The sequence below is a fragment of the Pelophylax lessonae genome, assembly GCF_965119305.1.
Source record: "Pelophylax lessonae genome assembly, chromosome: 6".
Lineage (NCBI taxonomy): Eukaryota > Metazoa > Chordata > Amphibia > Anura > Ranidae > Pelophylax > Pelophylax lessonae.
In genome coordinates this window covers 112,320,631-112,345,880 of record NC_138773.1, presented here as the reverse complement: position 1 = coordinate 112,345,880, position 25,250 = coordinate 112,320,631, and the positions used below count along the sequence as shown (strand labels likewise).

At 41.2% G+C, this 25,250-nt stretch overlaps 1 protein-coding gene across 1 annotated transcript; it reads right to left on the bottom strand.

The window, feature by feature from the left end:
• Positions 1 to 1,906: 1,906 nt before the first annotated feature.
• ERI2 (ERI1 exoribonuclease family member 2) lies at positions 1,907 to 25,172 on the bottom strand (the record flags this gene model as incomplete). Its single annotated transcript, XM_082262314.1, has 9 exons — positions 25,116 to 25,172; positions 22,425 to 22,495; positions 22,262 to 22,342; positions 19,710 to 19,837; positions 17,670 to 17,826; positions 12,199 to 12,299; positions 5,198 to 5,279; positions 3,433 to 3,521; positions 1,907 to 3,241 (listed from the first exon to the last, which is right to left on the bottom strand). Exons 1-9 carry the CDS (start codon positions 25,136 to 25,138, stop codon positions 1,907 to 1,909), a joined length of 2,067 nt encoding a protein of 688 aa, XP_082118440.1. The 5' UTR covers positions 25,139 to 25,172.
• Positions 25,173 to 25,250: the final 78 nt, after the last annotated feature.

Genomic DNA, 25,250 nt, shown 5'->3' with positions numbered 1-25,250 from the left:
TAAAATTTTTGTTGGCCGTCAACAGAACGGCCGATTTTCCGTCAGTCAGTACAGATTTCAGCAGACAAAAATGTGATGAGCAAGACTGGGCATGCTCAGAGAAGAAAAAACACACGAAAAGTAAACCAGAACATGACATCACTTCTGAAGTTGGTTTTTTTGGCCGATAAAATTTGTGGGCAGTCTAGAGCACATTTCAACCAACACAACAACACTGGACAAAAGACGGCCGATCGGTTGGCCAACAATCGTTGCGTGTGTACGAGGCTTAACTCACAGTGAGAAACTTTAAAACCATTTAATCACTGAATTCCTTACAGTGAACTGTATAGGAAAGAATCACCCCCCCCCCCCCTTTAAAAAACAATTACATTTGGATGCTTTGCAACTTGAAATTAAGACAGTTTTTGTTTTATCCAGCTGTATGAAGGATTTAACACCAGCACGTCAGAAAATAAAAAAATAAACAATCACTGAGTTGGAAAATGTTTCCCCCCGTTAGGTCAGTATTTTTTCAGACCACCTGTTGCTTAACTTACAGCCTTTAGTCTGTTGGGATATGTCTCTACTAGCTTTGCACATCTAGACTTTGCAATATTTGCCCACTCTTCTTTGCAGAACTGCTTGAGTTGACATGACAATGACCCAAAGCACACAGCAAAACGTACCACACAGTGGTTAATGGAGAAAAAAAGGTGAATGTCGTTGCATGGCCCTGTCTTAAACCACAATAAAATCTGTGGAATGACTTGAAGATTGCAGTCTGCAAATGGGCACTATCAAGTTTAAATGAACTTGAGCAGTTCTGCAAATAAGAGTGGGCAAATATTGCAAAGTCTAGATGTGCAAAGTTAGTAGAGTCATATCCCAACAGACGAAATGCTGCAATTAAAGCAAAAGGTAGTCAACAAAATACTGAAAAGGGGGGGGGGGGGGGTGATCTTGTTTCCAACTCTGTGTTTTTTTTTTTTTTTTTTGTGGACATGTTGGGGTTATATCTTTCACTTGGATGTTATAAGTTGCACTAGTAAATACAGCTGGAACAAAAACTGTCTTCATTTCAGGCTGCAAAGCAACAAAAGTTGATTTTTTTTTTAAAAGGGGGGGTGATTCTTTTCTATAACCACTGTAACTGGCTGCCGAGGGTAATGCTCTCTACATGCCATTAGGCTTTGTGAAAACAAATTAATCCAGTAATAGTCCTAAACTCAAGTTTATGTCAGCTTCATAAAATCAGTGATACATGGTTTAGGTGTTCAAAGTTTTAAAAACGATCGGTCACCTGGTAAAAAAAAAAAAAAAAAAGCACGTCCTGCATCTTTTTGTCGCAGGGTCACATAACCTGCAACAGCCTGGCTTGTAAACCTCAAATTTTAGCAGTGTCCAATTAACTTTCATCGAAGACCGACATAGCACCCCAGTATACTGCTACCACAGCTCCAATTTATGGGACATAGAATCAGAGTGCCATGTGATCTATAGCTTCTAGTGGACAGGCAAATTATTACTTTTGGATAGTTTTGCTTATTTAAAGTCTTCTGTATCCCAGGTTTCTCAGAAGGTAGTAATGGTATATCAGGGGATACACTTAATCTATTTAATTAATCAAAGTAGAGTTAACTTTAAAAATGCTTATATAAAAACACATGAGTATTTTCTTTAAAGGATTGTGAAATAACTGGATATACAGTAACTCACATTAGGAGGTACTTGTCAGCTACAGGTTTTCATATACGTTTACATCATTTAATACCAAAGAGAAACACTGAGGTATAGTATAGTTGCTTTGAAAGCCTATAACTCAGGCCCTACACAACATAAAATAAAATCATTTAAAATTGCAAAATTATGAGTTCGACATTATTCAGTCCTGAATAACAGTCCTGTGGTGGATCCTTTAAAAAAACTATGTTCTTAATGATGGCCTTAGCTTAAATGTTTTGTGAGTCTCAGAACATACTGAAGAAGCTAAACTTGTATTTGAAGTAACGGATATTCTACTAGTGGATAAAAAGGATGAAGAGTCTAGAGACTTTTCCTTCAGAAGTGTATCTTCCCATTTGAAATAGCTGCAGCCTTTCCCATTATCGTCTCTCTTTCGTATGGCACAGCTGTAGAAGACCCTACCTTGATTTGGACCTCCATTGGACACCGTAAGTTTCTTTGCCCTACGGCCACAGTTGCACATTGGGGCAGTAATACGGCCAAGTTTTGTTGGCCTATTGTTACTACTCAGATTTACAGTTGAGTTTAAGACTGTTTGAGGCACTTTACGAGAAGGACCACTAGCAAAAGGTAATGTCTGGTTACTCTGATCTTCATGGATGGTAAAGGGCAGTTTCTTTGGCGGTGAAGAGAAGGTGACACTAGAAAGTTTCCTCTTTGGAAAGTAATCCAATACTGAAGTGGTTTTACTTGGCTGCTTGAAAGTTTGAGGAGTCACACCAGGTTTGTTGCTCAGAGCAGTGGGGAGTTTAAATGTGGAGTTATTAGATACTTGCTTCTTCCTACCGACATTATAAATTGTGGTGTCTGGACTTTTGTACACGACTGATTTAGAGTGCAGAGTGGATGGGTGACATGGAATACTTTTGGTAAGAGGCTGCAGGTTTGGTTTATTATCATTAAGTCTTAAAACACTAGCTGACAGCGAATCAACTGGTAACAGAGCGGATTCTTCATTCTTGCAAGAGCTAACACTTTGTTTTTCTTGGGAATCTGCAATTACAGCTGCTTCTTCCCAGTCAGCCAAAATAGACAAATCTGAGCTAGAGTCCACTTCCACACCCGACACATCATTCACAGACATGATAGTGGTGGAGAATAACACATGACTGGGACACTGGGGTGCATTGTTGTCAGGCGTAGATGTAAAAGTGCCAATTTGTCTTCTATTTAGCAAGGGGCCCAGAGAATTTTGGTTTGATTGCCTGTATTGGTTTCCAAAGCCAAGTATAGTAGTAGAGAGTCCATTGAGTAGATTTTGTGCTGGTTGTACATCCACACGTTTTACACCTAATGTGCCATCTTGTTGTCTGCCATTGATTTTATTAGTTATTATGCTTTGAGGAACAAATGGAGTAAATCTGACCTCATTTGTGGCATTTGAATGTGCAGAAGTTGGATGGCTTTTGAAATCTTGCTTGTCGTCTGAAATCTGATTGTCAGCTTCTTGTACAGATCCATTGGTTTGTCTGAGTAAAACCATCCCACTTTGCTCTGAAGGTTTGCATGGCCGTACCTAATTTCACAAACAAAACCCAGAACCTTTCAAAATCGATGAGCACAGCAACAGGTCTGAGAAATGTGTTTTCTTTTGAATTCTGGTTTTATGCAACCAACGGTTTGGATGTTTATCTACATATATCTTGAACATTAAATATCAGGATGAATGGACTGGAGGAAAAATGGAGACCTAAAAAACCAACTGACCTTATCTAAAGATTTGGTTATTTTCATGACACACCCATCACAAATCATTCTCCAAGCAAGTCTTGCTGTGTTTCGGGAATCATCCAGGCCTGGAAGACAATTTTATTAATAATCAAGAAAAAAATGTGACTAAATGGAATCAAAATCTAAAATAAGCAAAGGCAGGTGTAGATGTAAAAGTGCCAGTCTGCCCTCTATTTTGCAAGTGGTCAAGAAAATGTTGGTTTGAGTGCCATTATTATTATTATTATTATTAGTAAAATAATTTTCTAAATTTAACAACATAGGCAGTGGGTTTTTCTACGAGAAGAGATCTTGACACGCTGCCAGCCCTCTAATGTAAACAGCAGTGTATTTCTAAGCTGGTAGAAACCAACTGAAACAGACTCTTGCCTCATGTGTACATACATTTGCTGGTATTAATTATGCACATCATACAGTTACCTAAAGCCCAGCGTAGTAAAATTAAGCAAAAGTGAAAGTAAAAACTGTTACTGATTTCCATGGATAGCTAGAGAGCTGTGACATGAGAGAGAAACCAGGAGCTTGGAACACCTTCAATGCACATATACTGTAAGGACTTGTTAACCATTGCATTAGCCCTCTGAAGAGCGATCTGTGGTTTGACAGGCAGTGAGAGTGTGTTAGGATTTGTTTCCTCCTCACTGCCTGCTTCAACCCCTAAAAGCCTGCAACCACATGCAATGCAGGAGCTTGTGGCGCAGCCCAATTCACTTAAATGGATAACGTTACTGGGTCCTTTGGTGAATGCAGCAGAGAACAGCTGGGATCATTTTTTGCCATGTCAGGATAAAAAGCATTGCAGCCGGGGCATGCATATGGCTGCCTTTGCAGCTTAGGGGGGAGGACTAAGCTCAAATCCCCCTCAACTGCAAGGGTAAACTAAGCCTTGGGTGGGAAATCAAGAAGAATAACACATTTTCTTTGATGCAGTATTAAGCCCCTTTTTTAGGGTCTCTGTCTTTTATTTTCACCTTCTGATCTGGCAAGTAAGTCTTGTTTTACAAAAGAACAAGCTTTTCTGCAGATATAGCAGTTAGATGGTTGAGACAAACCATTTACGGCTGACAGAGGTGTTACAACGATCAGCTTATATGTATGTAAAACCTTTATTCCAAAAAGAAAAAAAAAAAACTGCTTGCTGTAACTGCTTATAAAAAGTGTTAATTTACCACTCTAATATAGGAGGTGTGTTGCTGGCTGGATCACCAGGTACAAAACGGGGGGGGGGAACCTAAAACAAGAAAACTAATGCAGCCACAATGATTGGTAAGCTGCAACATATTCATTTTTTGGTTTTGTGTTTAACACCACTTGCTTGTGATTGTTGAATACCTTAAAAGTACAAGTTTAGGCAAATCCTAACTATATTTAAATCTGCTCCCTCCCACATTAGAAGCCTATTCTAACTAACCTGTAAAAGGAAAAATGTCTATACTTACCTAATCTGAGGGCACTCCAGTCCGGTCATATGATCTCTCCAGTGGCCGGCTTCAGTAAAGAGTAGAGATCACTGACAAGGGCTGCAATGCCTATGTGGTAACGTCACTCATAGTTGGCTGTCCCTCTTCTACACTGAAGCCAGTGATGGGAGCTGACCTGAGCACCCTCAGCATAGGCATCTTTCCTTTACACTGTACAGGGTAGTTAGACCTGCTCCCATTCTAAGCTCATTCTAAGTATAGGTAGGATTTGACTGGGCTTTCACTTTAATACAGAAACATAATGGGAGAAGTATGTGAACCTGAATGTTCTCTTCCAGAAAATTCGATTCCCACATCCTGTAAAGCTCCATTTAGGCCCTTTGGTTTGCGACTGTAGAATAGCTGAAACAAGATAGAATATATCATAATTATCCATAAGAGACTGAACTCATCAACTACTTCCCCACATCCTAAATATTCTACATAGAGCATATTGCACCCCTGAATTAGTACAATTATGGCCTCAGGGACTATTCCCCTTTGTCCTAGATGCTTGAGGGATACAGAGAATCGAATCCACATGTTATGGCGATGCTCAAAATTGTTTCAATATTGGAATGATAATAGATCAGTAATACCTAAGCGCAATCACTGATAGACTAATAAAATTAAATTTGAAATAAAACGGAATATATATTCTCTGTTCCACCAATGGTGCTTTTCATACCCCGAAGAAGTCACGTGATCTGACCCAACAGGTTGGGAGGAGCAGGTGGCGCAACACCGTAATCTGGAAGTGTGCGGGCAGCCATCTTGTTGGAGGTTTTCCCCATTGAAAATGCTGTATACTGCAGTGCACTTTTTAAATTAAGTACACTAAGGTTTAAACAGAAAATAGTATATATTTAGCAGAGAGCACTATATAGTCTTTTTTTGAGTTCCATACTACCCTAAACCATATCACGGAGGACTGAAATGGATTGTGGAGCTTCTGAATACTGGAGTGAGGAGTGCTGCTGTGGCTTAGGATTAGGAGACCCCGATTTAAAGGGGAAGGTGCATAGGACCTAATATTTGTTGGGTCTAAGGATAAGGTGAGGGCATAAGCATTATGGTGATGGGATATGCACAACTGATGAACTACATGTTATAAAGTCACAGTGGAAATCATGAAGAAATTGAATTTTTTTTTTGAAGAGTTGTTGACGCATCTTAACATGAGAGTATATTTATAGTGGTACACAAGGACAGTTTTGGGCTCTCTTATTAACCAGATAATGGTAGTTTTGACTTACCGTAAAATCTATTTCTCTGATGTGGATTGAAGGACACAGCTCCTCATCTTCTTGACTGCATGGGTTATACTGCCCCCTACAGGAGTAGAGTAGGACACTAGGCAGAAAAAAACTGGACTACACCTATGGGGCAGTCCCAGGGGGTATACTCCCACTCTCTGCTATAGGTACTCCGTTTTGTTACAAGCAGTGTCAGAAGAGAAAACCCCAACTCCATAGCGGGATGGGTGCTGTGTCCGTCAATGAACATCAGAGAAATGAATTTTATGGAAAGTCAAAAATCCCATTTTCTCTTTCGCTCACTGACGGACACAGCTCCTCATCTACTTGACTACGTGGGATGTCCCAAAGCAGTGTCAAACATGAGGGGTGGGAATAGCAAGAAAAAAATACTTCCCAAGGCTAAAACATAGCTAACCAGGTAACATGGAGCTTAACCATAAAACAACTGGCGCTCACCTGAAAAAAAATTAAGACACCCTCAAAGAGGACCATGTCCTCTAAACAGCAGCCTGCAAAACCTTGCGGCCGAAGGAAGCATCCGCAGATGCCAACACATCCACCTTATAAAGCTTTGTGAACGTGTGCACAGACAACCAGGTAGCTGCCTTGCAAACCTGCATCACTGACGCCTGATGACAGAAGGCCCAGGAGGCACCAAGCGCCTGAGTAGAGTGCGCCTTAACAAGGAAAGGAGGAACCTGATCCTTAATGGAATAAGCCTAAGCCAGTCTGTCTGATCCATCTGGAAATGGTCGCAGCAGAAGCAGTCAACCCTTAGCGAGGTCCATCCATTAGGACAAATAGTGAGCCTGACTTTCTAAAAGACTCCGTAGCTGCCAGGTACACCCTTATTGCCCGAACCACATCCATGGAATGCAAGGTAATTCTCTTAGGATGTTTAGGCCTGGGAAACAGGGAGGGCAACATGAGGTCTTCATTTAAATTAAAATCAGAGACGACCTTTGGAAGGAACAACGGACATGGACAAAGAACCACCTTATCCTTGTGAACTCCTAGGTAAGGAGAATGACAAGACAGCGCCACCAGCTCAGACACCCTGCACGCAGAAGTAAAAGCCACCAAAAAGGCCACTTTCTGGGACAATGTAAGCAGGGAAACCTCCAGAATGTTTTCAAAAGAGAGGCTTCTGGAGAACTGACAACACCAAATTGAGGTCCCACGGCGGCAATGGAGGCCGCACTAGAGGAATCAATTGTCTCACGCCCTGGAGAAATGTACGCACCAAGGAGTGTATGGCCAACAGACATTAAAAGAAAACCGCCAAAGCCGAAACCTAGAATGATGATGATACTCAAGGCCGAGTCACCGAAAAGGAGCGAGGGTGAACCCTGAGAGATTTACAGCACGCAATGTACGTCTTCCAAGTACGATGGTAAATCTTCCTAGAAGTAGATTTTCTAGCTTTTAACAGCATAGGAATCGCACAACCCTCTATCCTTCAGCACCTGGTTTTCCACAGCCAAGTCGCCAAAGCCAGCGACTGTAAAGCAGGATGGAAGACTATCCCTTGTGACAACAGATCTTCGCTGAGAGGAAGTTTCCAAAGAGCATCGGCGACCAGCCGTACCAGATCGGTGCACCAAGACCGGCAAGGCCAGTCTGGAGCCACTAGGATGACCGGAATCCCTTCTGCTTCCATCATGCGCAGGAATCTCGGCAGAAGCTTAAGAGGAGGAAAAGCGCAAATCAAACGATATGGACTCCAAGGAGCCACTAATGCGTCTGTGGCTTTGGCTAGAGGATCCCACACCGTGCCACAAACCTCTGCACTTTTCTGTTGAGGCGAGAGGCCAACAGATCCACCTCAGGAGTACCCCACCGGAGGCGCAACTGATGAAACACCTCCGGATGAAGTGACCATTCCCCCTGGTCCAACACCTGTCAACTGTCGAGGTAATTCGCCTGCCAATTTTCCACCCCTGGAATGTGCACAGCAGAGAGAGGGCTAGCAGGATTCGTTCTGCCCACCTTAGAATGTCGGCTACTTCCCAAGCCGCCAGGACACTTCTCGTGCCCCCTTGGTGATTGACATAGGCCACGGCCATGGCATTGTCCGATTGAATCCATACTGGACACCCCTGGAGACGACATGTCCAATGATCCAGACAGAGTCTGATCGCTCAGAGTTCCAGTACACTGATCTGTAGCCTGGACTCTTCCCCCCGTCGAGTGGGGCTACGTCGCATCCGACCTAGCACAGAGCTGCGGTCTGCAGGCGCTTGCTGGCCAGACTGGAGGGACCCTCTGGATATAGATTATCCAGTCTGTCGCCCAGTCCGGCACTTAATTGTAGATCTCACAGGAACAAAAAGAGGAAAAAGATTCAATTTAAAACAAAAAAATTGCCAGGACCAGAAATCTCAGCTAGGAACTGGCTCCTGACTAGGCAGAAAAAAAAGTGAGTACCTATAGCAGAGAGTGGGACTGCCCCATAGGCAGTATCAAGTTCTTTTCTGCCTAGTGTCCTACCCCTGTAGGGGGCAGTTTAACCCACGTAGTCAAGAAGATGAGGAGCAGTGTCCGTCAATTAGAGCTGCACGATTAATCGTATGAAAATCGCGATCTCGATTCACCCCCCCCCCCCCCACATATTCTCGATTCTTTGCATAGCTAAGGGAGCAGAGAAAACAGCTGTGGAAAACTCCCAGTAACTATAAACAAAATGATTACATTGTATCTTTCCTCCCGCAAACGCCTATCAGCATTAAAGTCTCCCAGTAACTATAAACAAAATGATTACATTGTATCTTTTCCTTCCCTCTGCCAGGGAGAAAGGAAGTTTAACCTCTTAAAGACTAGACCTTTCTCTGACACTTGTTGCTTGCAAGTTAAAATCATTTTTTTTTGCTAGAAAAGTACTTAGAACCCCCAAACATTTTATATATTTTTTTAGCAGAGACCCTACAGAATAAAATGGCGATTGTTGTAATATTTTATGTCACACTGTATTTGCGCAGCAGTCTTTCAAACGCAATTAATAAACTTTAATGAATAAAAAAAAAAAACGTAACAGTAAAGTTATCCCAATTTTTTTTTGTTACACAGAGAATCGTGATCTTTATTCCAAGCTAAAAAATCGTGATTCTCATTTTGGCCAGAATCGTGCAGCTCTACCGTCAATGAACAAAAGAGAAATATATAGATTATTTAAAAGTAACAAAAACGGATATTGTGGATTTTGTTGGCATTTCCTAAGAACCATTACTCTGGGAGTGTTGAATACATGCACGTTTGATATTTATAGACGCACATAAAGTTAAACGCAGGGACACTTTGGATTTCTGCCATTCTTTTTTATTTTTGTATATTATTTTCTTAAAGGGAACGTTTACACATTTCCTGTATTGTGGTATATATATATATATATATATATATATATATATATATATATATATATACACACACACACACACACACACACACACACACACACACATAATATATATACACACATACATACATACATACATATACAGTGCCTTGCGAAAGTATTCGGCCCCTTTGAACTTTGCAACCTTTTGCCACATTTCATGCTTCAAACATCAGTTTAAAGCGCAGAGAGCATCATGAAGAACAAGGAACACACCAGGCAGGTCCGAGATACTGTTGTGGAGAAGTTTAAAGCCGGATTTGGATACAAAAAGATTTCCCAAGCTTTAAACATCCCAAGGAGCACTGTGCAAGCGATAATATTGAAATGGAAGGAGTATCAGACCACTGCAAATCTACGAAGACCTGGCCGTCCCTCTAAACTTTCAGCTCATACAAGGAGAAGACTGATCTGAGATGCAGCCAAGAGGCCCATGATCACTCTGGATGAACTGCAGAGATCTACAGCTGAGGTGGGAGACTCTGTCCATAGGACAACAATCAGTCATATACTGCACAATTCTGGCCTTTATGGAAGAGTGGCAAGAAGAAAGCCATTTCTTAAAAGATATCCATAAAAAGTGTCGTTTAAAGTTTGCCACAAGCCACCTGGGAGACACACCAAACATGTGGAAGAAGGTGCTCTGGTCAGATGAAACCAAAATCAAACTTTTTGGCAACAATGCAAAATGTTATGTTTGGCGTAAAAGCAACACAGCTCATCACCCTGAACACACCATCCCCACTGTCAAACATGGTGGTGGCAGCATCATGGTTTGGGCCTGCTTTTCTTCAGCAGGGACAGGGAAGATGGTTAAAATTGATGGGAAGATGGATGGAGCCAAATACAGGACCATTCTAGAAGAAAACCTGATGGAGTCTGCAAAAGACCTGAGACTGGGACGGAGATTTGTCTTCCAACAAGACAATGATCCAAAGCAAAGAAAAATCTACAATGGAATGGTTCACAAATAAACATATCCAGGTGTTAGAATGGCCAAGTCAAAGTCCAGACCAGAATCCAATCGAGAATCTGTGGAAAGAACTGAAAACTGCTGTTCACAAACGCTCTCCATCCAACCTCACTGAGCTGGAGCTGTTTTGCAAGGAGGAATGGGCACAAATTTCAGTCTCTCGATGTGCAAAACTGATAGAGACATACCCCAAGCGACTTACAGCTGTAATCGCAGCAAAAGGTGGCACTACAAAGTATTAACTTAAGGGGGCTGAATAATTTTGCACGCCCAATTTTTCAGTTTTTTATTTGTTAAAAAAGTTTGAAATATCCAATAAATTTCGTTCCACTTCATGATTGTGTCCCACTTGTTGATTCTTCACAAAAAATTACAGTTTTATATCTTTATGTTTGAAGTCTGAAATGTGGCAAAAGGTCGAAAAGTTCAAGGGGGCTGAATACTTTCACAAAGCACTATATATTATATATTTTTTTTTTTTTTTATGTATAGATATATTTATCTATATATAATTATATTTAGACATTATCACATAACAGTTTTGTTTGAGTACTGTGCGCCATGAATTACATGGTTTCTAATATTGAGATGAGATTGTGGAGTTAATTTGTTTCTAATATTGAGATGAGATCGTGGAGTTAATTAACTTAAAATTTAATCCCTTGATATTCGTTTTGGGCTGGTTAGACATCCCTGAAAACAATCGATTACCGACTATCACTATACATAGGTTGTTGTATTTAGCCTGGAACCTACTAGCCCTGAAACGGCTCTCAGCTGCCCCTCCTACAGTTGCCCAAGGACTTAGAGAGGGTAAAAGCTATTCTGCTATTGGAGATGCTGACGTGTTCAGACACCTCATCTTCTGATAGATTTGAGAGCATGTGGGGGCTTAGATGGGCACTCTAAATGTGTAGCTACAAAGGATTGCACAAGTTACTAGATGGTTCAGCTTTGCATTTTACTGTATTACGAACTGTTACTATACAGATGCTGTCATGGCACACATTGTTTAACTATTAAAGTCTGTTGCCTATTTGCACACAGTATGGAGCGCTTACATTGTACTAGTGATAGGACTTTTTTTCCCAGCATACTTCTGTTACTGTTTTCTGTTCATATCCAGCGATTCTCTTGCTGGCATGCTCCTATTTTTATTTTATATAGTTTTAGGACACCACATGTCTGTATACACAAAGTGTCAAATATCAGTTGTACACAGTATAAACACATAGTATAAACCGTGCCATGTAATCATAAAACTACATAAAAAAAAAAAACTAGGAGCAGACACAGGTTACTGTTTTCTGTTCATATCAAACGATTCTCTCGCTGGCATGCTCCTAGTTTTATTTTATATAGTTTTAGGATTACATTGCAGGGTTTATACTGTGTACAACTGACATTTGACACTTTGTGTATACAGTACAGACATATGGTGTGTAAGCACCAATATCCATGTCATCTCCTCTGTGTTTGATCTACAGATTTATGTACACTAATTCAAAAATTTATTTTTCAATAAATAAATAGTTCAATACATTTTTCACAAAATATCTGAAAATAAAAAAAAACAAACCCTCAAACAGTTCCCCATATCACAATGTTTACTCACAAAGGAAACAACACAATGTTTGTCTTAATGCTGGGTCAGCATACCTTGTAAGTTAGCCTGAGGTCAATCCACGAGTTCAGAATTTCTGGTTTTCTTAACTGTTTCCTTTTACATTCGTACAGTAAACAAACGCCCAGATCCCAGTCTGAAAAAATTTGGAAACTCATAAAAAAAGGACACATACCATACATCACAGAAACATAATCAATACTTTTTCTATAAAGAAGTGTAATAATCTGTCCTTCAAGTGTAATTAAACTCTCTCAACATCATCTAAAATGTAATCCTCATGCAGTTAGCAAATAGGAAAGTACAGGCATACCCCACTTTTAGTACACAATGGGACCAGAGCATGTATGTTAAACGAAAATGTACTTAAAGTGAAGCAATACCTTTTTTCACTTCTCAATGCATGTAAATACATTAGCTCTATAGGAAATCTTGGTCAGCTTGACATGGCACTGCTCCCAAACCATAAGTGACAAGGACACCAAACTTGGGGAGCATGTTAAGGGGAACCAGGACTATGACATGGTAGATTACCTAGGCAAGCTGGCCGACCACAAAATAGGATATGTTGTAGTCCTGGGTCCCCTCTTGATGCTCCCTAAGTTTGGTATCCCTGTCACTTATGGTTTGGGAGTAGTGCCATGTCAAGCTGAGCAAGATTTCCTATAGACGCCAATGTTAAAAATCGGGAGTAGTGCAATGCCAAGCTGACCAAGCTGTTTCCGTACTCGTGACTGAACATAAAGTGAGTGTCCGTAAAATGGGGTATGCCTGTATATCTTTACTTGTTTTAACCTTTCCTTTTACTTCAGTTGCTTCCTGGTTTGTGGCCTAGGCCAGAATGGGGTCATACATCCCAGGAGTCTTCATGGGCATTTTTTTCCCCTTTCATCTGGAGGAGGGAGCTTCCTCAGCTAAGCACACCCTCCTGCCTGCATGCATGAGCTGAGGGGAGATAGATTCCAGGAAGTAAATGCTACATGGATTATCTACCCTTAAAGTGGCTGTAACCCAAAAGAAAAAACAAAACAAACCACATGCTCCGGTCCTTTTAAGGTACGAGATACAGCCCAGGGCTTTTGCCATGTCAATTGTATGTTGTACAATACTTGGTTGATCTTGCCTGTTCCTGTCTTGTCCTGTGTAAACTGACCACGTTTTTTCAGGGCTGCTGATCCCTGATAGAGTGGTTAGTTTACGTGCCCACGTCATCCAGCTATTGCCTCAAGGTCTCTGCATCGCCCTTCCCACTCGGTCAGTTCTATAGTCTGTGTGCGACTGTGAACGGATCTCCTCCCTGCCCCTCCCCTCTCATGTCTGTGTAATTATTTTCCATGCAGCTGCTCCAGTGCTTGTAAAGTAAAGAAACATCTACTAATTACTATGATCCTCTCTGTTTTAGGTCCCTGTTCAACATATGGTGTGTTTTTTCCTAAAATGATAATACTAAATACCTTCTTTGCGGAGCCTTGCTGTGCAGGCATGTGACCTCCCTCTGCCAGCTTGCATTAATCAGAGGGGAATCTCAGCCTCTCCCACTGTACTCCCTTACTCGGGAAGGCAAGCAGAGGGAAGTCACATGACAGGACAGCAGGGCTCTGCAAAGAAGGTATTTTGCATTATAATTTTAGGAAAAAAAAAAAAAACACAACACACATAGTGTACAGACCAGGGACCTAAGACAAAAAAAAAAATCAAAGTAATTAATACATGTGACTTTATAACCACTTTACCTGCCTGCCGACCGTATAACTTACATTAACGGCGGCAAGGCGGCTCTGCTGCGCAGGATCACTTACCTAGTATGTGATCCTGCACTTCCGGGTCTGGGGAGCGCATGTGCATGTGTTATATACAGCGGAAGCTTATCTGTGGGTACCATGGACTTGATGTCCTCCGGCACCCGCCGATCAGATCATTAGAGAACCAGAACGGCGATCTGCCTATGTAAACAAGGCAGATCGCTGGTCTGTGGGTGGGAAAGGCATTAATCCTGTGTTCCTGCTAAGCAGGAACATGGATCAATGCCTTTCCCTAGTAAAAGTACCTCCCACACAGTACACAAGTACTGGCTAGGCACACAGTTAACCCTTTGATCGCCCCTGATGTAAACTCCTTCCCAGCCTATGTCATTAGTACAGTGACCGTGCATAATTTTTGCACTTATCACTATTCGTGTCACTGGTCCCCAAAGAGTGTCAGTGTCCAATTTGTCTACCGCATTATTGCAGTCCCGCTCTAAGGCGCTGATCCCAGCCATTACTAAAAAAAAAAAAAAAAATCCATAAATATATCCCATAGTTTGTAGGCGCTATAACCTTTGCACAAACCAATAAATATACGCTTATTGGGTCCTATTTCAAAAGGGAGGCCGGACTTACCGTTACCGATAGGAGGCTTTAATTGTTGGTTGAGCCCTTCTATGGATAGACACCCAGTCTCAAGGGCCTCTGTCCCATTGAGGGGGATCTCCCTTGCTACGGTTAATCAAGGAAGTGAGATGATTAGACATTTGAAGACACAAGAACCGTTTGGACAAGCAGTTTTCCTGCTTTTCCAAAACACACGGTATTATGCCCAGGGTTGATCTGGCAGCGGGCAACTCGGCCGTGCTCCCATTAGTCTTGTATAAACCCCACAGTTTGTCGGACCATTCACATGAGGTGATACACCTGATTGTGTCCCCACTCTCTAAGCTGCCTAGGACACACTGGAAATGTAATGCCTTTTGGCTGAAGTTATTTTTATCTCATGTAGAGATGGAGCGGAGCATACGCGATTTCTTTACTAACCAGGAATCTGCTGACTCCACTCTAGCCCAGTGGGAATCATCTAAGGCCTACTTGAGGGGACTCCTAATTGCAGAAATTACTAAAGTTAAATGACACTCTTCCGGGCTGCGGAAGGAGCTGGAGAAACAGGTGCATGAATTGGAGATGCATTATGTACAGGACCCCACTGACTCAGCCAGTAGGCATGGCAGTCTGCTCAGTCTTTTCTAAACTGGCGTTTTTGAGGAAGGGGAGAGCACGGGTCACCTCATGGCTAGGATTGCCAACTCCCAGCAATGCTCCCCTGCTACTGGAGCTATTAAAACTCAGGTAATCTTGTGCACTCCCCAGATCAAAACCTTCAGGAATTAGCGAGTTTTTTTATGCAAAGCTGTATCTTCCTACCACTGAGTATACTCCTGTGGACCTAGCAAACTTTTTAAATGGTATTACATTCCCACAACTTACAGCTGATCGAAGGAGGGCTCTCGAATCTCTGCTTACTTTAGAGGAATTACAGACAACAGTCAATGAGTTTCCTAACTGTAAGACCCCTGGTGAGGATAGTCTACCCAAGGAAACTCGACAAACAATATGCAGGAATACTCCTTCCAATATTGCTGAGGGTATTTAATGCAGCTAGGGAGCGGCAGGTCGTTAATGGGGTGATTACATCTATTGTACACTCAGGCTAAGCTGGATTTACGCCAAATAAATCCACTTTGGTCAATTTAAGGAGACTTTTTCTAATAATGCAATCCCCAGCTGACAAATGTAGGGCATAGGGCTCTGCTCTCCCTGAATACTATGAAGGCCTTCGATATATAGAGTGGATGTATCTATGGGGGGGGGGGGGGTCTTTAGAGGTTTGGCTTTGGTTAAACCTATATCTCCTGGGTTTGCGTACTATACCACCACCCGCAAGGCAGCTAGTCGGGCAACAGGTAGAATGTCTCTTACCTTTGCCCTGGGAAGGAGCACAAGACAAGGGTGCCCTTTGTCGCCCTTGCTATTTGCCCTGGCCACAGAAACCCTGGCAATAAAGATCAGAGATAATCCGAACATTACTGGTTTCCGTTATGGTGATAGGCAAGAAAAAGTGATGCTCTACGCGGATGATATGATGATTCTGCTTTGAGACGTGGAAATTTTCCTACATTAAACTACATCCACTATGTACTCCTTTAGAGGACTTGCAGTGCTCCATACCAATCACTGACTCTTTCAGGTACCTGGGAGACCAGGTAACACCCTATATACGGAGGCTTAATATTTCCCCATTACTGCAAAGATTCCAGGACCGGATTAAAACATGGAATTGCATCCACCTGTCAGTAGCTGGCAGGGTGAACCTAATTAAGATGATTCTTATGCCCCAGGTATTATATGTCCTCCATAACTCTCCAGTTATTGTTCCCCTTAAATCATTTAGGATAGTTTAATCCTTATTCTGCACTTTAAATTTGAAAAAAAAAAAAAAAAAAAACGCCCTCCTCGAGTAAAATTTGAATACCTGCAAAGTCCTAAGAATGATGGGGGTCTAGCCTCGCCCAATCCCTGGCTATACTACGTAGCCACTCAATTGCAACATCTGATAGTCACAATGCATAAGGGCACAGAACAGGAAGCTGCCAATAGCAGCTCTTCTGAAGCTGTGATGTTAGATACATACAGTAAAGGGCGAGCCCATTCCAGTGGCTCGAGGCTCAGGCCTTGGTTAAGCCACCGAAGAAGTTCCCGACATAAAATCTTATTCAGAAAATATGGAATAAAACTAGATATCTTCAGAGAGCAACAGGATACACAGAATTCGCAGAGATTAAACGCATTTGTATATTTTTAGTCTTTTGAGGGTATACTACACCCCCCCCAGATTACATACTATGGGGCCTTTTACCCACCCCAACATACACTAGATGTAAACGAGACCATGGAGACCTGATCTACTGTGGAGGTGCCCAAAGTTACATTCCTATTGGAAGGGAGTGAACACTTAACAGGATGTTTCAGATCTCCATCCCATTAGACCCTTAACCTCGTAAGTTGATAATGACGCATTTGAAGTCAGAGGTGATCAAATACCACCAAAAGAAAGTTTTAATTGTGCGGGGGGGGGAGAGAAGACATACATTTTTTTGGGTACATTGTCCCACAACCACGCAATTGTCAGTTAAAATAATGTAGTGCTGTATCGCAAAAAATTTTTGCTCATAAGGGGGTAAATCTTCCGGAGGTCAAATGGTTAAGATGGCTGTGGCTAGAAATGCTAGGGGGTGTTTTTCAAAGTGATTTCTCAACCATATAAAACATTGAGACACATGGCTAGGGGGAGTTTGCTTTGAATATTACAATTCATTTAAAAGCATTTTCAGTTTGGGGTGCTTAGAGTTATGATAAAGCTTTGGATGAAATAACACTCTAAAAGCTGTGGATTGAGCGTGGAGTGGCTGCAACCTCTGTTAGCGTTCGATGTCTGTCTGTGCATCCCTTGGGGAGGAATATGGATAGGACCATGTAGGTGCTGGAAGATGTTAAATTCTCCACCCTAAATAAAGAAGGAACATGTAACATGTTCCAAAAGGTGAACTTGGCTTTTAATCTTAAATATCTCCTCTACTCCTGTTCCACTAAAAATTAAAAAACTGTAGAAAAAAAAAATGGATTAAAGATTTACATTAAGTAGCTTTGGTATGCAATCCTTTGCAGGACACTTGTCAACAAGAGCTGTTCCATACCTGACCATGTGACAAACGCACACATCTTTTGCTCAGGGCAGGGCTGGTTTGGGAGGACATTGGGAAAAATGATGCCTCTCTCATTCTGGAGTTTTTTAATCCAATTGGAAAACTGAGATAAACAAATCTTTAAAGGAACTCCATCATCTACTTGTTGCTGAAAAACAGAAAAAGTATTAAAACGGCTTTTAAACCAAAGTAATAATTAGCTTTATAAGGGATTACAACAGTTATGTTTGTTCTTTATAGAAGATAGGAAAAAAGGATATGGGAAAATGGCACTATAAAGGAAACATTTGACCCCCACCAAGGTCTTACTGGTACCTTCTTAAGATCAATATTGAAAAAAACAAGACAAAGTTTCAACAATTGTGTAGGATTTAAAGGATCATCAAATCCCAGAACAAAAATTGCAGCTAACAGTCCTTAGATGTGATGGCTTTCTCAAGTGAAGAACATTTTCAGTAAGTACAGTAAATGTCAAATGATCTTGCCAAAAATGCCATGTCACATCGTGTGAACTGAACTGAAGCAATGAAAAAAGTTATATTTCTTCTGTAAACTACTACTCTCCCCATTACATCCACAATGTATTGTTAATAAACAAAGGCAGACATGTTGACATCTATACCTTTGTTGGGCTATCACACTTACGTGCAAGAGACATTTGTTGTTTGTGATCAGTAAAATGTATCCCCAGTAGAGTCTTTAAAGTGTATCCCGGAAAACAAAAATGAAAAAATTAAAGCCCATTAGTTCTTGGATGTGGTGGATGCAGACGTATCTATCTTCATGACTCCCCCCCCCCGGCCATTATTTTCACCTACGATCCTGCCCATAACACACTTCCTGTCCTAGGGTCACATAAGTCATAGGCTGCTCCAATGGACTGAAATATGAAAACCTCCCTTCATTCTATTATGTAGGAAGGAAGGGTTTTGCACTGTACAGAACGAACTGAGGTGGCTGATGACATTTGATATTTCCCTTCTATGCACAGAAGGTGTAAGGACACCAGATTTCTGGCAGGATCAAGTTATTGTGCAGTACTTTCAGAAAATGTACTTTGCACGGAAAAAAAAAACAAAAAAACGAATGCAGCCACCACATCCAAGGAATGTTAAGCTGCAAAAGATTTAATTTTTTGTTTAAATCTGCTTTAACATTATATTCAATGGTCATATTCCCTATTGGAAGATTCCCCTCTATTTCTGTTCTGGTGGTAACTTTTGGATATACCCCCACTTTCATTCCTGGGGACATTGGTGACCAGGACAATTAGAGAGTAAATCCCCCCCCAAAGGGTCAATGCATTTGGGTTTACTTGAAAGGAGAAGGAGAAGTATAGCCAAAGCTTTTTTGCCTGCATCTGATCTGATATCACAGAGCTGGTCCAGGCCCTGAAAAGATCCAGACCATATGGTCTGGGTCCACTCAGATGCCTGGACTGGCAGCCTCTCAGTGTGCCGCTGAGAGCCTGAGCCAGCCACTCCTGCCCCCTCCACAGCACAGCGCTCCAGTGAGCGCTGAAGGAGCAGAGAAGAGCCGGTGACTGACAGTCACCAGCTCTCTGCAGGCAGATGAACAAGAGCTGAGCGATCAGTGGGGTTTGATCAATTCTTGGTCAGGAGCCGGCAGGAGACTGATGCTGCATCCACCTAGGTAAGTATAATTTTTTTTGCAATTATTTGCAATTTTAGATTTTCACAAAAAAGATGTGCCAAAAAAAATTAGTAACTGAGGAGTAGCAACTATAGCTCACACTACTTGCAACTCACATGAAATGTATTTATCCTACATAGAAGAGGATGTCGATTGCAGGGTACAGGCTGCCCAACCCCTAAGGGCTGAGTACAAGTCATAAGGCAGACAATCTCATATCTGAAGCACTGTATGTGTCAAAATCAATATCAGTAAGTGCAGGCCTGCTATTCTATGTGAACATGGAAATTTCAATTTGTTCAATCAAAAAAAAATAGGTGCGATTCCTGTAATCAATAAAACAAAGAGTGCAATTTTCACCTTTACCAACAGATATACCTGTTTTATTCCGGTCAGCTCTGTACAAAATTCAGAAAGAATTGGATGCTCTTGTGGTTGTACATAGGTGTGAAACTCTGATTCAATCTCTCCACTGGATGTATTCAATAAAACTGCAGGAAATTCAACTGAAAAATAGGACAGTTATATTCAGATGAGCATAATTGACAAAGTTTGTTGTGTACACTGAACATTTTGAGTAAAATAAAAAACACATTTAGAAATGTAGAGGGAGCTAACAAGAGATTGCAAATACTCTTAAGAAAATTACATTGTCATTCTGCATTCTGTTTCAGTTTGTTTTTTAGCCATTGTGTAATTTCTGTTGCAGAAATAACTCAAAATGTAATAAATATCAATTTATTTCATCACTTTATTGAATTAAATAATGGAAATCTGTTCTATTTTTAACAACTTAAAAAAACAGAAATTAAAGTCAGGGCTATATAAACATTTCAGTGCTGTTCAAAACATATGAAGACATGCTCTGGTGCACCATGCTCACCACCAGATTAAAACATTATTGAGATTGCTGTATGACATATTGGTGCAATTGTGTATCAGTCTAATTTTGTATATCAGCCTTTCTTAATCTTTAAAATGAAAAAAAAAAACAGTGAAATAACTTTCAGGTCTCAAGGAACCCCTGCCTAAAAGGACTTTATCCACAGCTCACAGTACATTTGCCTAGTGGTAACTGAAAAGAATGTCGGTGAAGATTGCGAAGAACACCGGAGTAAGTGGTTACTTATCTGAGAGGCAGATATTGCTCATTGCTTAAGGAACCCCTAGCAAGCTCTAGACAGCTGTACCTTGTGTGCAAATGCTTCACTTTTATCTGTGCTGCTCTGCTTGGATCCACAGAGCTTCCCCCCCCCCCCCCCCCATGGGGTCCCCTTCACCCCCGGCATGTGCTCCATGGCCCCGTTCATTCCACAAAGCAGTGCAGCTTCGTGTAGAACTTATACAATGCTTGTCTCAGAGAATTAACTCTCCATAGGACTGCAAAAAAATAAATAAAAAAAATGGGGCCTGAATATCTTGAGAAGGCTAGGCCGCTCCCAGCAGGGTGCACAGTAAAAATCTGTGCAGAACAGGGGGAAGAAAGAATACTCCCTTACAGATATAAAAATGATTGATGTCAATGGTTACTCATCTGAAAGGCAGAAATTGCTCAAGGAACCCTAAACCCAGCAGTAACAATCTGATGTTAGTACAGCAATCTCCCCTGCTGAGCTATTGTGTTCTGACAGGGGGACTGAAAGCACTGATTGGGAGTTAGTAGGCTGCTAGTTTTCCAGCATGCACGGCCAGCTTCCATTGGACCAGCTGACATACACACGGGCTAAATGTCGGACATTTTTTATTGAACCGTCTGATGTTGCCTGACATTCGGCCCGTGTGTACTAAGCCTATGGCTCCACAGATACCTAAATGAGAATGTTTGGTGTATATAGTGCATAAATGAAATAAAATCACACTGATGTACCACAAAAACACCCAGGGTATTTTCTTACTAGGATATAGGCTTTCTTGTAGCTGTATCTGGTTCCTTGGAAAATTACACAGGAAGTGTGTTTATTTAGGACTTTTAAAAAACTCAAATTAGTAAGCAATCCAAATACAGTAAAACCTTGGTTTGAGAGTAACTTGGTTTAAGAGCGCTTTGCAAGACAAGCAAAATTTTCAAATAAATTTTGACTTGGTTTACAAGCGATGTCTTGATATACAAGTAGCTTCAAGTCACAGCTGAGTATAAAAGAGAAGAGAGGCGCCTCTAAGTGTAGCAATATGGTTACATTTAATGAAGGTACAACATTTAGCAACTCACATGGTTGATGATTGGAACAGGCACATCTAAGTATGCAGGCATCCAGGCTAAAGCTGTCCACATAGACCATCCTCTGCACCGCCATCTACGTCATCCCTTCCATGCTGCCCCTCGCTTTTAGATCCCTTTACTGCAGTGGTCTTCCCGGTCAGGATTACAGACTGGCAGCCGGCGGTGCAGAAGATAGTCCATGTGGACAGCTTTACCCCGGATGCCTGCATACTTAGATGTGCCTGTTTTATTCATCAACCATGTGAGTTGCTAAATGTTGTACCTTCATTAAATGGAACCATATTGCTACACTTAGAGGCGCCTTTCTTCTCTTTGATACTCTGTGGATTTTGCTTCTTATCCCCTTGTGGAAGCGGCTATTTGTGGATGGACATTTTATGGTTATATAACCTATCGCAATGCTATAATCTTTTTATATGGACTATAAACTGAAGGACTTATGAATAAATGGTTGTGGAACGAATCATCTGAGTTTCCATTATTTCTTATGGGGAAATTTGCTTTGATATAAGAGTGCTTTGGATTACAAGCATGCTTCCGGAACGAATTATGCTCGCAATCCAAGGTTTTACTGTATTCTAAAATGTATGGATCCATCTGAAATGTGCAGAGACTGGACATTCCTTGCAATCTTCATATTTACTCACACGGTGTTATAATGAGAAAGCGTGTGCTCTATTATAGTATGAAATGCAGACCTATTACTTACTAATTTCCTGGCCATAGTGCTTGATGTCCTTCCAGCATGTAGACTCAAAATCAATGATGATCAAGTATTGAAAAAATTGTTCTGCAAAACATAAATAAAAGCACGAGTGTGAAAATTCTCTTGTTCCCATATACGCAAATGAGTTACAGGAATATATACTTACTAGATTTGGGGCTGCTACCATTCTTACTGTTCAGAGATAACTTTGAGCTTCTTCTGATCAGACCCAGCTGCCTGTAGAAACACCACTTAACATATGTAAATATATGTAAATATTACCAGTTAGCATTAGTAGCTGTGTCAATACATACAGTTAGCTACACATTTTTCTATGTAAGGCTAATTATTTCCATTATATAATTTATATAGGTAACAACTGGGAAAAATGATTTTTTTTTTTTTTAAATTGTGAATTTACTAACAGCCTGCCAACTTATGGCTTATATGTTGGTTTACAATTTCCCTCTTCAGTGCCCTTACTACACCGAAAACATTTTTTAACATGAACTAATCGAGGAGACCGATGCGATCAATAGGGATTTTAATATAGACAGTCTACATACAGGCTGTGTAAAAAATGTTTTGGCTGTGCCATTACCTTGGTTCTGTAAAACAGCTAGGGGATAATTAATTTATAGTTATACATGAAGGGCTGGTTCAACTCTATGTTTTAACATTCAGAAAATGTCAGTCCTGACCGGCACAGTTTACATTTTTTTTTTTTAACAAATTAAATGTCAATATGTTACATTGGTTTCATTTCTATGCACCACAGTTCAGGTGCAGTGTGTAGAAACACAGGCTGCTTCAAAGTAAAGTGTTACACTTTAAAAACGGGTGTAATGTGTTACAAATGGTAAAGATGTATATATTTACCTATTTTCAGGCCGCTCCAGTCTGGTCATGTGATGCCGCTCCCTTGTCAGCCAATGCAGCTGCAGGGGAGAGGAGGGACTGCCAATAATGGATGGGCCTATGGGTGACATCACTGTGCCAGGCTTTACTAGCTGTTGCTGAGCCCTCCTTCCTCTCCTCTATTCCACTGCTGGCTGACACAGGGACGATCACGTGACTGGCCTGAAAGTCGGTAACTATATACATTCTTACACCGATTAGGTATCATAGGAAGTTAGGAAGCGGGGGGGGGGGGGGGGGGGCACAGTTTTAAGGCTAGTTAGGTATAAGTTGGAATCCCACTTTAAATAATAAGAAAACACTTTTCTCATATTAGCGTACTAAAGTACCCTGTACAGTACTCTGGGAGAGGAAGGTCAGCGTTTTTGACCAAGTCTAACCAGTTCTAACATATGCACAGTGCTGTCAGCCTTGGAGCATACAGGAGAGGCAAGCATAAAAGTGATCTCAATGTGCAGCTGCAGCTTTATTTTCCAGTTACAGACTGGAAGAGGAGTGGTGGCTAAGGAAGGAATACCTCTGCAGCCTTTTATTTGTCACCCTTTAGAAGAAATGAATACCGTCACCATGATTTCATGGGGAGAACGTTTTTGAACCGTGTGGACAGTTAAAACTTGCAGCTATAGTAAAGGAGGGAAAAAGACACAGTGGAACATAGTTTTGATTTCTACCAAATTTGAATTAAAGGAAAACTAATGTCAGAATTCTCCATCAACTGCGCCAACCTTTGTAAACTGAAATCCAATTGGTTATTATGGAAGTTTTTTGTTTTCTTTTAACCACTTTGCCGCTGCTCACTAGAGCTCTACTGCGGCAAAGTGGTTCGTTAATGTCTGGCGACGTAGACCTACGTCGCCAGACACTCCCCCTTCTCAGTGGCACGCGCGCCGCCGCCAGAGGCTCGCTCCCGCTGTATTCAGTCACAGCGGGAGTCGGGCCAGGGGAGGAGCGGCGGTGATCACCGCCGCTCTTCCCCGATTGTCGGGGAATCGAGTCTGGAGATCTGCCCGCTTGTGTAAACAAAGCGGGCGGATCTCCTAAGTGACAGGCAGGGTCAGATTGCAGGGTTCAGCATAGCTGAACCTGCCATCTGTCCTTGTGTCACTCAGTCACCTCCCCCCACACGTCAGTAAGCACCAGGCATACATTAACCCCTCCCTCTCCAATAAAATTAACCCCTTCCCTGCCAGTGTCATTTTTACAATAACAGTGCATATTTATAGCACTGATTACTGTAGTAATGTCACTGGTACCCCCAAAAGTGTCAAAAATGTCAGTCAAGGGTCCGATCTGTCCGCCGCAATGTCGCAGTCCCGCAAAAAAAAAAAAATCGCAGATCACCGCCATTACTCGTTAAAAAAAAAAAAAAACACCAAAAATGACAGAAATCTTTCCCGTAGTTAGTAAACGCAATTACTTTTGCGCAAACCAATCAAAATACGCTAATTGCGTTTTTTTTTACCAAAAATATGTAGCAGAAAACAAATTTGCCTAAAATGATAAAAAAAATTTGATTTTTACATTTTTTTGGGGGAATTTCATATAAAAAAATGTGAAAAATATTGTTATTTTTTCAAAATTGACGCTCTTTTTTTGTTTATAGCGCAAAAAGTAAAAATCGCACAGGTGATCAAATACCACCAAAAGAAAGCTCCCTGTTTGTGGGGAAAAAAAGGACGTCAATTTCGTTTGGGTACAGCGTTGCATGACCGCGCAATTGTCAGTTAAATTTGCACAGTGCCGAATCACAAAAAGTGGCCCAGACGCAAGACAGCAAAATCCTCCTGTGGTAAAGTGGTTAAGTTCCTTTTTCAGAAAATGGAGAATTGTAAAAAACATATCTGGGCTCCCAGAGTGAAACCACATTAGAACATTGTTTCTGATTTTTAAAGCTCTCCAACATCAGTTAAATGCAGTAATAAAATTGTTCAAAACTTACTTTGCAAGCTGTTTTGTAGTCATTTCGGTATTCCATGCACATTAAAAACTCTGGAGCTACAAAAGGAAAAAAAAGTATATTTTTTAATAACATCAAATATGGTCAATGATGAAAGATGCAACAACTATCTGCCTT